The 14,348-nt window shown below is 34.9% G+C and overlaps 1 protein-coding gene across 24 annotated transcripts in view; it reads right to left on the bottom strand.

Moving 5' to 3' along the window:
- RAD51B (RAD51 paralog B) overlaps positions 1–14,348 on the bottom strand; it is a 638,238-nt gene that overhangs the window by 589,014 nt on the left and 34,876 nt on the right. For all 24 annotated transcript variants that reach the window (XR_011504632.1, XR_011504641.1, XR_011504640.1 and 21 more), the window contains 2 exons: positions 8,981–9,100; positions 7,778–7,961 (listed from right to left, as the gene is read on the bottom strand). Coding sequence is in view for 14 of the 24 variants with exons in the window: in XM_070513850.1 (XP_070369951.1) it covers positions 7,778–7,961; positions 8,981–9,100 (304 nt within the window). In the remaining 10 variants the exon portion in view is untranslated. The remainder of the gene's footprint in view (positions 1–7,777; positions 7,962–8,980; positions 9,101–14,348) is intronic.

Raw genomic sequence — 14,348 nt, 5'->3', positions numbered from 1 at the left:
CTGGGAAGTCCCAAGAAATTAAATAACTACAAAAACATTTCAATTAAGTAGTAAAATAGACCATGCATCAGCTGAAAACTTGTATCTGCTGCCATTTTGTTTTAAGACAGGAACACAAACTGAAGCTTCAAACATATTGATATATTTTATTAGTGTGCCAAATACGGTGCAAGTCAATCAAATCTTTCACAATTGTCATAAAAGGAAAAGCTGTGCAATTCCTTAGTGTGATCAATCAGAAAAAGCTTTAAAAAGATGTTAGTATAATAAAATGTCAGAAGGAAAAATGGCCCTGCTTTGGTCTCCTGTAGCTTACACACCCTCTGGATATTCTCCCCTCAAGTTATTACCTGACTATCTTGAAACTCTGAGAGAGGGTTCAAGTCATCCACAGGCACCAAATGTCAAAACCTTAAAACTTTTTTGAGATTCTAAAAGTCCCTAAAATTTAGCTTTCTACGTAGTACATACTACTCCTTCTTCACCCAATTAAAAAAAAAAAGTAGAGTATTCCCCATATGAACTGCTCCAAAGAGCTTCTTTTTTGTGACTTTCCACAAAACTAATAAAATAAATATCTAGATCTAAATCTTGACTGAGATCATAACGTCTTGTTATACAACACTGATGAAGAAAGAACAAAAAAGACCTTGAGAGGTCGGTTTTTCTTCAACTTTGAGAGAGGACATTTGCTCTCTCATGCTTCCAAATAAACAAATCACCTCCAGAAGGAAGGCATGAATTTAAATTACAAGTTACTGATAGGACTTTTGAGGTTAAACCTATCTAAGCTGAAACTGAGACTTTTTAGACTTTTAAAAATTTGCCTCTGCATTTTCATTAAGGCTTACTATATTTCCAGCAGTCTTTAATGTGCTGGCAGTGGTCACAAACTGTCCAAATATGATTAACTTAATCGACAAAAAGACTGGTTAAAAAAATGAAATGTTTCAGAAAAAAGAATTAGCACGGGGCTAAGGATCGGATAGATTATGTTTCTTACCTACAAGTCTTCAGCAACTTGCTGCTTCGACTCAACTGGAAAAAAACTACATACAAAAGTAATTTTGAGGCTATTACGATACAACACAAAATAAGACTTCAGCAATTTGATATTGTCCCATGAATTCTGAAGACAACAGTAATTTTTTAAAAGGAAGGCTGTTAGGTCAAAGTTCGAACTACGGAAATAAAGTTCCCTGACTAAATAAACTTGAGGTAAGGGAATGTTAAAACCAGAGAACAAAGGAGAAGAATCATAAGCGATCCTCTAGCCTAAGTGCTTCATTTGCTTTTTTGTTGTTTCCTGAGGTAAAATTTATGTACAATAAAAAAACACCTTGTTTGAGTGTACAGTTGTATGCATTTTGACAAACTTACACACATATGTACCCACACCACAATCAGGACGTTGAACATTCCCATCACCCTAAAACATTTCCTTATGCCCATTTGGAATCAATCTCCTCAGCCCCCTCCCGGACCCTGAGACCCTGAGGCCCTGCATCCACTGACCTGACTCTCATTTGCATAGTGTTGCCTTTTGCAGAATGTTGTAAAACAAATCATACAAAATATAGCCACTTGGGTCTAGGTCCTTTCACTTAATATAATGCTTCTGAGACTCATCCATGTTGTACATCAGTTTGCTCCTTTTTATCACTGAGTAGTATTCCGTTATGTGAATTTCTTTATCCCTTCACCAGGTAATGCACCTTCAGGTGGTTTCTGGTGTTTGGAGACTACAAATAAAACTACTAAAAACATTTTCATACAGATTTTTGCATGGATATATATCAGTCCTTTGGGTAAATAAATACTCAGGAGAAAGACTGCTGAGTCACCTAGTTAAAGGATATGTTTAACTTTACAAGAAACTGCCAAAGTGTTTTCCAAAGTGTCTAGTATACCATTTAGCATTTCCATCAGCATGTATGAGAGTTCAAGCTGCTCCACATCCTCATCAGCATTTGGTATTGTCAGCGTTTTTGTTTTTTAAGCCATACTAATAGGTGTGTAGTAGTACTTCATTGTGATTTTAACTTGCATTTCCCTAATGACTAACGACTTCGAGTATCTTTTCATGTGCTTATTTGCCATCTGTGTATCTTCTTTGCTGAAGTCTTTATTCAAATCTTTTGCCCATTTTTAAAGTTAGAGTGTTTGTTATTGAGTTTTGATAGTTCTTTATATTTCTAGTTACCAGTCCTTTAACATATGAGTTGTAAAAATGTTATCTCCCAGTCTGTGGCTTGTCTTTTCATTTTTTAAAAAGTGTCTTCAAAGAATAAAATGTTAATGCATTCTATGGTTCACGTGTTTTGCCTCATTTAAAAAATCTTTGCCCAGCCCAAGGCCACAAATATTTTCTCCTATGTTTTCTTCTAGAAGTTTTATGGTTTTATGTTATGGTGTATGATCCATCTTGAGTTAGGTTTCTATAATGGTGCAAGTAATTGGTCAAGGTTGGTTTGTTTATTTGTTTTTTACATACAGATATCCAACTGTTCTAGCACCATTTGTTGAAAAACTATCCCTTTCCCATTGAATTACCTTAGCATCTTTGTTCAAAATTAACTAAATCTATGGGTTTATTTCTGGGCTTTCTATTCAGTTCCATTGATGTGGTGTCTATCCTATCACCAACACAAGACTGTCTTAATTACTATGGCTTTATAGTAAGTCTTAAAAATCAGGGAGTATGAGACCTCTAACTATACTCTTTCTACAAATTATCTTGGCTATTCTAGATCTTTTGCTTTGCCACATAAATTTCATAGTCGGCTTGTGGATTTCTACCAAAAAGCCTCCTGGGATTTTGATTGGGATTGTATACTGAATGCTTAGAGCAACGTGGAGAGAACTGATATCTTGACACTATTGAGTAGTCAGTTCATGAGCACAGTATATTTCCATTTATTTAGGTCTTCTTTGATTTCTCTCACCAATGTTTTATAGTTTTCAGCATAAAAATCTCACATATATTTTGCTATATTTATCACTAAGCATTTCACGTTTTTGGTGCTTTTATAAAGGTACAGGTTTTTTATTTCAATTTCTAATTGTTCATCGCTAGCATACAAAAAAACAATTAATCTCTATATATTCTTACCCTGCAACTTGCTAAAATCACTTCTTCGGCCTAGCAGTTTTTCTTTTTCTTTTTTTTTTTGGTAGAATCTTTGGGATTTTCCACCAATATTAGATTGTCTATGAACAAAGACAGTCTTATTTCTTCTTTTCTAACTTGAATGTACTTGAATTCTTTTTTTCTTGCCATATTATGCCAGCTAGGATCTACCATACATTGTTGATTAGAAATGGTAACGGTGGGCCATCTGCCTTCTTCCCAATATCAGGAAGAAAGAATTCAGTATTTCACCATTAAGTATGATGTCAGCTGTAGGTTTTTTTGTAGATGCCCTTTATCAGGCTGAGAAAATTCCCTTCTACTTCTGGTTTGCTTAGAGTTTTCATCATGAATAGCTGAGGAATTTTGTCAATTATTTTTCCTTCCTGCATCTACTGAAATGATCTTTTTTTTTTAATATGTTGATGTGGTGAATTTTATATTTGAATGTTGCATTCAAAGTCAACCTTACATTCCTGAAATAAGTTCTTCTTGGTCATGATGTATTATCTTTTCTATTTATTGCTGGATCAAATTTGCTAATATTTTGTTAAGGATTTTTGTGTTTATGTTCATGAGGGACATTAGTCTGTAGTTTTCTTGTAAATTTTCTGGAAGAGTTATAGAGAAATGATATTATTTCTCCCTTAAATGTTTGATAGATTCTACCAGTAAAACCATTTGAACAGTTTTCCTTGTGAGATTTTTAACTACAAATGCAATTTCTTTAACAGATATAGGACTATTCAGGTTACCTATTTCTTCCTCGGTCAGCTTAGGTAGTTCATGTTTTTCAAAGAATTTGTCCATTTCATCTAAGTTATCAAACTTACTGGAATAAAGTTATTCATATAACATTTCCTTATTATTCATTTAATGTCTGTAGGATCTATAGTGATACCTCCTCTTTCATTCCTGATATTGCTAATTCGTTTCTTCTCCCTTTTATCTCTTAGTCTTGGGAGAGTTTTATCAATTTTATTGACCTTTTCAAAGAATCAGCTTTTTATTTCACTGGCTTTTTTATCTATTGTTTTCTGTTTTCAATTTCTTGATAACAGCTCTTATCTTTATTATTTCCTTCCTTTTGCTTACTTTGGGTTTAATTTGTTCCTCTTTTTCTATTTTTTTACAAGCTTAGGTCAGTGATTTGAAACATTTCTCCTTTTCTAATATAAGCATTTAATTATATAAATTCCCCTCTAAGCACTGATTTAGCTGCATTCCACAAATTTTGATTTGTTGTATTTTCATTTTTATTTACTTCAAAATATTTTCTAAGTTCTGTTGTGATTTATTATTTGACCCATGGGTTATTTAGAAGTTTTTGTTTAATTTCCAAATACTTGGGGATTTCCCAGACATGTTTCTGTTATCGATTTCTAGTTTAATCCTCTTGTGGTCAAAAAAACATTCTTTGTACTATTTCAATCTTTTAAATCTGTTGAGGTTTATTTTATGGCCCAGAATATGGTCTATTTTGGCAAATATCTTATGTGTATTTGAAAGGAATGCATATTCTGCAGGCATTAAGTGGAATGTTCTGTAAATGTCAATTAGATCAAGTTGGTTGATCGTGTTATTCAGGTCTTCTGACTTTCTTGTCTATTAGTTCTATCAATTACTGAGAGAGGAGGTTGAAATCTCCATGCACACAGGCATGCTTGCATACAACCATACATAAATACATACACAAACTTATATACAATGTGACAATAAAAATTAAGTACAAATTATATTTTTAAGCTCTTCCCCCACATTTTAAAAGCACTGCATGTTAACTATAGAGAAATTTTAAAATTCTATAAAGTACTCACCCCACTACTCAAACTGGTCTTACTCTTTACTCTTATTTGAATGAAAAGATATCTAGACTGTGTAAAAATGCCAGGCATGGTCCTGGCCCTATCCAGCATCTCAGATTCACAGCCAGGAATCCACAGGAATGCTTGGATTCCTGCCCAAACCTCAGAGGCCACCAGACATTTACTCATCATAGTTTACTAAAGTGAGATAGAATCTCTTCTGCTTCTTGGCTCTCTGATACTATCTAGATCTCTAAAGCCTTTTCCAAGTTTAAGACTCTTAAGAATTCTTTTTTCTTCCTACAAGATGCCAGTGTAACCTGAGCACAGCTCCTATATGATAAGACATCTTACCAACTAAAATTATATTTTATTACTATTAGAAATAATACACAACATTAAGATAGGATCAAAACAGGGTTAAAAGCAAATATTAAAGTTTAAGTTCAGTACCAATATATATAAGATTAATTCAAGTCCAAGATGAAAAGCAGCATCTGCAATTCATACATTCAAAAATATGTACTGTGTGTTAGGCACTATTCCTGGCACTGAGAATAAAGTAATGAACAGAGCAGACAGAATTCCTGTAACCACTCTATGGGGTTGAGGGGACACAAACAATAAACATAAACTTATTATAACATGCTAGAGAGTGAAAACTGTGATGGAGAAAAACAAAGCATAGTAATATAGAGGAGGAGGCAACGAGTGTGGTTAATACATGGTCAGGGAAGTCCTCACTAATCAGGTGACAGGAAAGAACAAATCACATGGATGTTTTGAGGAGGAATATTCCAGGCTGAGGAATAGCAAACACTTCCTGAGGTAGGAATGTTTGTTGGTATGTTTAAGGAACTACAAGGAGGTAGAAGGTTTACTAACTTGAAAGGTGTATAAACCAGATAACGACATACTTCTTAAAAACAGTTAGTTCAATATGAAGGCACCTATTCAAAGCATGGTATAAACACTTAAAAATTTATGATTTTCCATTTAAATGAGGTAAGTAATCCAGGAAAATTCTGACACTTTTTAAAGGAAGTATTTTTCAAAAGCCTTCTAAACTCAATACTTACTTGTCATAAAAACCAATACCACCCTATGTTGTGTAAGTACATATTATACTCTGCATTTACCTCTAAACAGAAAAACAAACTGTAAAGACAGAGAGACGGGGGATACTAAGTAACTATTCTTTCAGAGGGTTCTAGTAAAACAAAGAAAAGCAGAGGCCCTTTCTCACTCAAGAAAATAAATTGCCTTAGTAAAAACAGAAAAGCATTAGCCTACAATTATTATTTAAAAGCAAACATAACTTTTAAAAAGTGCATTTTCATATTTTACACAGAACTAAGTCAGGCAACAGTAAGAATTAATAAAATAAACATATATACTTAACTTTTCTACTCAATGAAGTAACTCTATAAAATATTTTTAAATTCCCTTATTCTCCTTGACTATGGAATACATGGATGTGAATTTATCATTTTAAGCAACTACAATAAAATTTAATTTTTTTTTTTTTGAGGAAGATTAGCCCTGAGCTAACATCTGCTGCCAATCCTCCTTTTTTTGCTGAGGAAGATTGGCCCTAAGCTAACATCTGAGCCCATCTTCCTCCACTTTATATGTGGAACACTTGCCACAGCATGGCTTGCCAAGAGGTGCCATGTCTGCACCCAGGCTCCGAACTGGCGAAACCAGGACCACCGAAGCAGAACGTGTGAGCTTAACCACTGCACCACCAGGCCAGCCCCCTACAATAAAATTTAAAGAGGAGCATCGTCCAGGATAAACTTTATAGCACCTGACTTCACTAGGAACTACATCATATAATCCAAAATATGACTTACAAAGCCATTAAAATATGTAGTACTTTTTGTATGCCACATTTTCTCCCTTGACTTCTTGCTTGGGTTTATAAATCTCAAAGGCTGTGTAGCAGTTTACACTATTGGTACATATTCTTTACATTAACAAGATCCAAGATTTTAATTTTCCAAACACAAATCTAAAAATTATAAAATCATAACTAAATTTTATCTCAGTTTAAGGAATTTCCTTATCTTCAGTTGAGATAATGCATGGCTAAAATTTAAAAGCCTGACAATACTAAATGTTGCTGAGGCTGCAAAACAAGTGGAACCCTCCCACACACTGCTAATGGGAATGGAACTTTAGCACATACTTATGTTTTATAGCTCACCCACCACAAACGCTTGCAATATACCCTCATCTTCCGATTTCCTGATCACAACTCCCACTACTAAACATCATGTCAACAGTAATCTTTCAAGAGTTCCTTACTGACACTTTCATTTCTATCACACACACTATAATAGTCAACCTCTGGCCATTTGAAGCAAACCAAATCCTACAGTGTACAAACAGCACTGAACACAATAACATAATATCTAAACCTAAAATATTTACAAAACTGACATCTACTTCCATTAAAAAAAACTGTATAGAAACAGACCCAGGCAATTTCATGGAGTTTTAATACTTAATATTTATCTCAGTGTGACAAAAGTAACATAAAACACGTACAAAGAGTAAAGAATGAGAACAAAGAAAAGGAGTGACTTTAGGAACTTTTAAAAACAACATTTAAATCTGCTCCAGGCTCAAATTTGAAAAAGATAAAATAATCTCAACAAATGACCAAAGTTAAGAAGATGGTGATATCTGCTATAGCAATTAGACTGTGTTGCATTTAAAAAGTCATCTGTTTTATATTTCCTTCTAATTATATTATTTCATACTATGAGTCAGTGAACTTAATATGAAGGAAAGAAAGGAAAGGAAAAGAAAAAGAAGAAAGAAAAAGAAAACTTACTGGGATTGAAAATTCCTCAGCCAAATACTTCAAGGAAGCTGCTTCTCTTGCCAAGAACTTGTTCCTTTCTCTCATGTTGCCTTGAAGTTGTGTATCAAACTCCTTTCTTACCACAGAAGCAACAGAGTCAATAATCACAAGTTTAACTCCTTTTGAAATAATTTCTTCTTCTAAAGATTCAACCCTGTAAAAGCAGAATTTGTAAAATAGTGGATAAATTTAAGATATAATAAAAAAAATGAGGCATTGCAAAGGTTAACCAACTTAAAAACAACAAATTGTTCTTCCCTAAGTTACAGTAATGCTTGCAAGTATTTAATAAACATAACTTATTTTCAGTTCTTCTATACATATTGCACTCTTGGAAACAGACCAAAATATCTTCATTTAGTTTTATGCCTTGGTTCTCCTATGATACTGCTAAAGCTCCAATTTTAGAGTAAAACTACTTGTGGTAGCCAGTCTCCAAAATGACCCCCAGTTACGCCCAACTCCTGGTATTCACACCCCTGTGGAGTCCCCTCCCTTGTTGTACCAGGGAATAACAGTACGTCATTTCTGAGAGTAGGTTATAAAAGACTACTGCTTCCATCTTGGGCTCTCTCTCACCTGCCTACTCTCTCTCAGATCAACTCGCTCTGGCGGAGGTAAGTTGCCATGTTCTAAGTAGCCCTATGGAGTGCCCACATGGTGAGGGACAGAGGCCTCTGGCTAACATCCAGGAAAGAAGGGAGGCCTTCCAGCAACTACATGAGTGACCTTGAAATTCTCCAGGATTCTCTAGTCCCAAGTGAGACTTGAGATGACTACAGCCCTGGCCAACAGCTTGACTGTGAGCTCTTGAGCAATCCTCATCCAGGAACACCCAGCTAAGCCACTCCCAGATACCTAATCCTCAAAAACTATGTAAGATAATCTATGTTTGCTGTTTTAAGCTGCTAAACTTTGCGGTAATTTGTTAGTGGAACAACAGATAATTAATACTCCACTTAATTAATAAAATCTAAAATATTTTGTTTAATATTTTTTCATTCTTAAAGAAATATTTCAACCAATAGGCTGCAGTAAGAACAGAAGAACACGGCAATATTTATTTCCCATAATCCTAATATGTAGGGACTTTCTTTTCCACTCAGAAGCTAAAAACATGAAAAATAAAATCTTCAAAGTATTACTAAAATACCAAAATCTAAAATGGTGTACCTTTGTAGAACCTCATCACAACTGAGTTCCCGGTAAAGATGAACGTTACTGCTTGTCAAAAGTAATTTGTCTTCATTGTTAAAATAGCTGGGAAAACGAGATTCTGCTATCTCAACCAGTCTGTGGGGGGCAAAAAATAGGACAAGCAAAAATAGTCAATGATATTTAAGGCCACAATGCTGAACCCTTAACAAATTTTACTTAAGAAACTCATAAGCCACAAGTAACACTAGAACAAAAAGCCTTATCAATAGAGCAGGTATAAGCAAAATGGCTTAATATACAATTTTGGACTTATAAAGGTCTCCTTTACAAGCAGTAAAAGAGGTTAGCAGTCAGAGCATGAGACCAGCAAGGGCTTTTAGAACTCATCTAATGTTGAGCAAGCAACAATGTCTCTGAGATTTATCTTTCTGGGAATAAATATGTTTTTTTATAAATGATAAGTTGACTAGCAGCTATAAGATATGTTTAGTAAACAAGAAAAGTGCTTTCATTTTCATGAATGAAACAAATATATTTGAACAAATATAGACATTATCATTCTAATCACCAGATATCAGTAAGTCTCCATGTCTCAGGCCAGAAAAATATGCTTTCTCAATTAAAACTTATTACATACAAAGTCCTATCCAACAGTTCCTTGGTAAACAGGAAATTATTTTCCAAATAAACGGATGGTGTCCAATATTTCCTTAGTAAACAAAAAATGATTTTCTAAACACTGAACGCTGACCTCAAAGCTAGATCTAATACATGGGGTAGGCCAAACGTAGGAGAGTGCAAGTTAAAACAGATGCAACTATCATCATAAATAGTACATGACATGGAGAGCAGTACTAGAAATTTCAAGTATTTCTGGTTAAAAATGTAAATCTTTGCATGTAACTGTCTCCTATTTAAAATGATACTTTATCAGCTCAGTAATTAACCATCCAAGGGGAACTGGGAGGGAGGACTGTAAACACTAAAACCATCCTATACTTTACATTCCATTTAAAGACACAAAAGTACAACAGACTAGTGTTTTCATTTCTACATAGTTAGTGAGTTCCAAGAAGAGGCTGAGAACTTTAAAGAGATAAACAAAATAAGTCTCTCACTTATGCCATGATCAGAAGAGAAAGAGAAAAATCTAAAACAGGAAAAGAGAGACATAAAAGAAAACAAGTCAATAACTTTTTTTAAAGTATATTTTGAACAACTTGAAAAGAAAAACATCATTAGGTTGAACAGGAAGAGAAAAATTACTTTAGGAGTAAAGATGTGTAAAGAGTGAGAACAAAATGGATCAAAGGACCATTCAGGAGAAGTGCTTGAGAGAGGCATAGGGATTGAACAAAAGGAAGAAATGAGGTAAGTGATGAAAGCAAGAAGAAATGAGATGACACTGGCAAACGCAGAACAGGCAGATGTTGAGGGTTTGGGGAAAATGTGTAAATTTCTTGATTAGGGCAACTATTTGCTGAGTTTAGTGCTAGTCAGAGAAGTCAGCTAAAAAATTCTGACACTTGGAACCCACCGACTTTTAGCAAGATAGGTATGGTAACATCTGCCAGAAACATGAAGTTTTTCAAAACTTGGACACCCAGTTGATTAGGAACTAGATTGGGAGTACCTAACTCACTGGCAACCATGCCTAAACAGCTGACAGACAGTAATGACTTTCTTCCTCCCACACTGGGCTGGATTTCAACTAGTGGCTTGAGTGGTGAAAGGCCCTGGAACTTATTACTGCTCTCTCATTCCATTAAGGCCCCTCAGAAGGAAGGTGGTCAATGCAGGGATATGAACTAACTTAAGTCACAGTCACCATGCTAAATAACTGTACCAAATGGTATCTACATACCAACATGCTATAATTTCCTATAATAAGTTTCTCCAAATGTTTTTTTATTTTAGAAAAGATATCTAAAAATACATAAATCAAAAACCAAACATAAATGTAGCATTCTATATGCCTCAGATTAAACGTAGCAATTTCTTGTGACAATCTTCATCACAAAGATCTTTTCTAGTTAGAGCAAACAACAGAAAAGATCTATCTTTTGCTCCCTGACATTAATTACATAAAGTTTGAAAGCAATGCCATCTGGTGGACATCTCTTTTATAAAAAGTCTTCCTTTCAAAGGATGCACTTAAGATTTATGCACAAATATTTACTGAGGACCTACTAAATGCCAGGCACCATCCTAGGTGCTAAGGATATGGCAATGAACAACAGCAAAACAAAACCCTTTCCTCATGGAACCACATTCTACAGAGAGAGACAAACAAATAAATAGATATTATACATCAGATAGTAAGTGCTCTAAAGAAAAGTGAACCAGGATGAGGGAACAGACTGTGACAGATGGAAGCAAGTGCTATTTTATGTAGGGTGGTCTGGGAAAGCCTCTTTACTAAAGTAATATTTGAGCAAAATTTTAAGGGAGATGACAAAATGAATCATGGATATCCAGTGGAATAGTGCACAGCAAGAGACAATTATAGCAAGTGCAAAAGTGTATGAAGATGTCTTGTGTGTGTGAGGAAAAATAAGGAGGCTAACGTAGCCACAACACAAGAAGTAAGAGGAGAATAACAGGAAATAAGGTCAGAGGACCAGAAAGAGGCCAAGATCACATGAGATCCTTAGGTCTGTGGTATTTTGTTTAGGTTTTATTTAGTAAAATGGGAAACCTAGGAGCAAGACTGACATAATCTGACTTCTTTTTTTTTTTTTTTTTTTTTTTTAAGAATCACTCTAGCTCCCAAATGGAAAAGAGGCTATAGATGGGGCAAGGGTGAAAGTAAAGTCAGCCAGTGCAGCAGTCCAGATAAGAGATGTTGGTGACTTGACCTAGAGAATAGCTCAGGCGATTAGAAGTAACTGAACTAAAAATATAGTTCAAAAAGGAGCTGAGGGGATTTCTTGACTAATTGGATGAGCATCTGGAAGAATGGAATTACCACTCATTGAAGTGGAGATGACTGGATTTGGATCAAGATTTTTGTTACTAGTTTCCTCGTTACTTCACAGCTCTTGAATAAAAGGAAAGTTAAAAGCTTTACATTAGTGACCACACACCAACTTGAAATAAAACATATGGTTAATGTAAAAAGAAGTTTTCCAAAATTTTACTTGGAATAAAACATCATAAATGTGCTGAAATGTAAATTTATGATTTCTCAAAGCTTCTGGTACATATGTAACATTTTCCTGTTCGTTAATTCAATATGTATTTGCTCAGCACTGTAGTATTACTAAAGATAATAATGTGAATCTATTAGTTCCTCATAGACTCCAGAAAATTGCAAAGTTTTGTTTTACCACTAATAAGTACTTATGACTAATTTCCATTTTCCATCCTAGAAACTCTTCAGGATCTCCCTCCCCACTAATTCACATAGATTCACAAATAATAAGGCAGCTGGAAGTGGACTAAAGAAAACTTACCCAAACTCATGAAACCATCTCAAAAAATGGTAGGAGGGAATTTATCTCCACTATTGTTTGTCGTCTGGGTCAAATATCTTGGATTTGTACCAACTAACAAATAGGTAAATGGTCCTAAGACCACACTGGTATTGCCTTCAGAATCAGCCAAAGTCATGGCTAGCCACTACCACCACATGCCTCCCTCTTGATACACTGATTCAGAAAGAGTGACATTCTACATAGCTTGTAGGAATTAGAGGGCACTCACTGTGGGGTACTTGGCACGCTAAGAGGTAATATGCACACCCAGTACAGCAGCTCCTTCAGATCTAAGCTTGACCATTTTTTCCACACAGACCCAATAAAACATAAACCTCTCCTTTGTATGCTTAGTTAAAATAGTTATAGTTTTACATTTTTGTGATTATTTGATTAATGTCTTCCTTCCCTGTTGGACCATATCTTTCTTCCTAGTTTTTGCAGTTTTTTTGATTTCATGACAACTCAGCAATGTCCACTTATCCCTCCTGAAATGCCAGTTATATATCCCATCGCCCCAGATCCCCACCTTCCAGGGTCCTGGGTCCCATCTCTTGCTTTCCCAGATCTCTCAGTTTTCCTTACACACATATCCACTTGCAGTTCTAAAACCAAGCTTTATTTTCCTTTATCCATTTTATTTCTCCCAAAGTTTTATTTTGAACACCTCTATTACTATTTACCATTCAAATCACCTACATTTCTTATTCTTAACCTCCAGTTCCATCTTTTTCTAATTATCTCCAATAGGGATAACATAGTATTCATTCAATTCATGTATACTGGAACGCTCATGGTTGCCAAAATTTCCATAGACAGGTCACGTTAATTTACTTACCCATATTCTCAAGATATATACAAGCACATAGTGTCTAAGACTATATTAGATCTTAAGCATAAGTCCAATAGGCAAAACAAATAAAAACAGACTTTTTCTGAGTCAGTCAGGAGATGGAGATCCAGAACTCCGCCCGTTTAGCATCCTCCTCTCCCGAAGGCAGTTCTCAGTACCCAAGGGCTTAGCACCAGACTATACTATTATCTGATTATTAAGCAGGCTGGAGACACAGCTGATCTCTGATGAACAAACTACTTTAGATTATCTTCTCAAAGACATGTGTAAATAAGCTAATTAGTGCATTGCTTTAAAAAATATAACTAATCTTTCCAAAGTGCTTTCAAGTACATCACTTGGAAGGGTTTCTTTTTTTTATACATTTTAAACTTACAGAATTTTTATTTACTCCTCTTCTGTTTTCTCCCTCCTTCTTGATAGAAAGATATCTAGCCATTTTTTACGTGGACTCTTTAAACTTATTACAATTTTATTTGTCAATTATACCTCAATAAAACTGAAAAAAAATTTATTTGACTCCATTTCTGAGGTGGTGCCCCTTAAATTTTGTCCTTGAGGTGAGTGCCCTACTTGCCTCACCCTAATCCTGACCCTAGGCTAATATACTGAATAATCAAATAATGATTCAGTTAAAAATTAGCAAGCTAGAACAAATGAAAATAAACTAACAAGATGAAATTTATTGAGGACAAAAATAAATCAGTTCATTGCAGCACTATTCACAATAACCAAGACATGGAAGTAATCCAAGTGCCCATCACCGATGATTGGATAAAGAAGATGCGGTATATATATCATGGACTACTACTCAGCCATAAAAAAGACAAAATCATCCTATTTGCAACAACACGGATGGACCTGGAGGGTATTATGTTAAGCAAAGTAAGCCAGACTGAGAAAGACAAACACCATATGATTTCACTCATATGTGGAATATAAACAAACACACGGACAACTAAAACAGTTTAGTGGTTACCAGGGGAAGGGGGTTGGAGAGTGGGCACAGGGAGTGAAGAGAAGCACATATATGGTGACGGACAAGAAATAAGGT

The sequence above is a fragment of the Equus asinus genome, chromosome 7, assembly GCF_041296235.1.
Source record: "Equus asinus isolate D_3611 breed Donkey chromosome 7, EquAss-T2T_v2, whole genome shotgun sequence".
Classification (NCBI taxonomy): Eukaryota; Metazoa; Chordata; class Mammalia; order Perissodactyla; family Equidae; genus Equus; species Equus asinus.
This window is presented reverse-complemented; position numbering and strand designations above follow the sequence as displayed.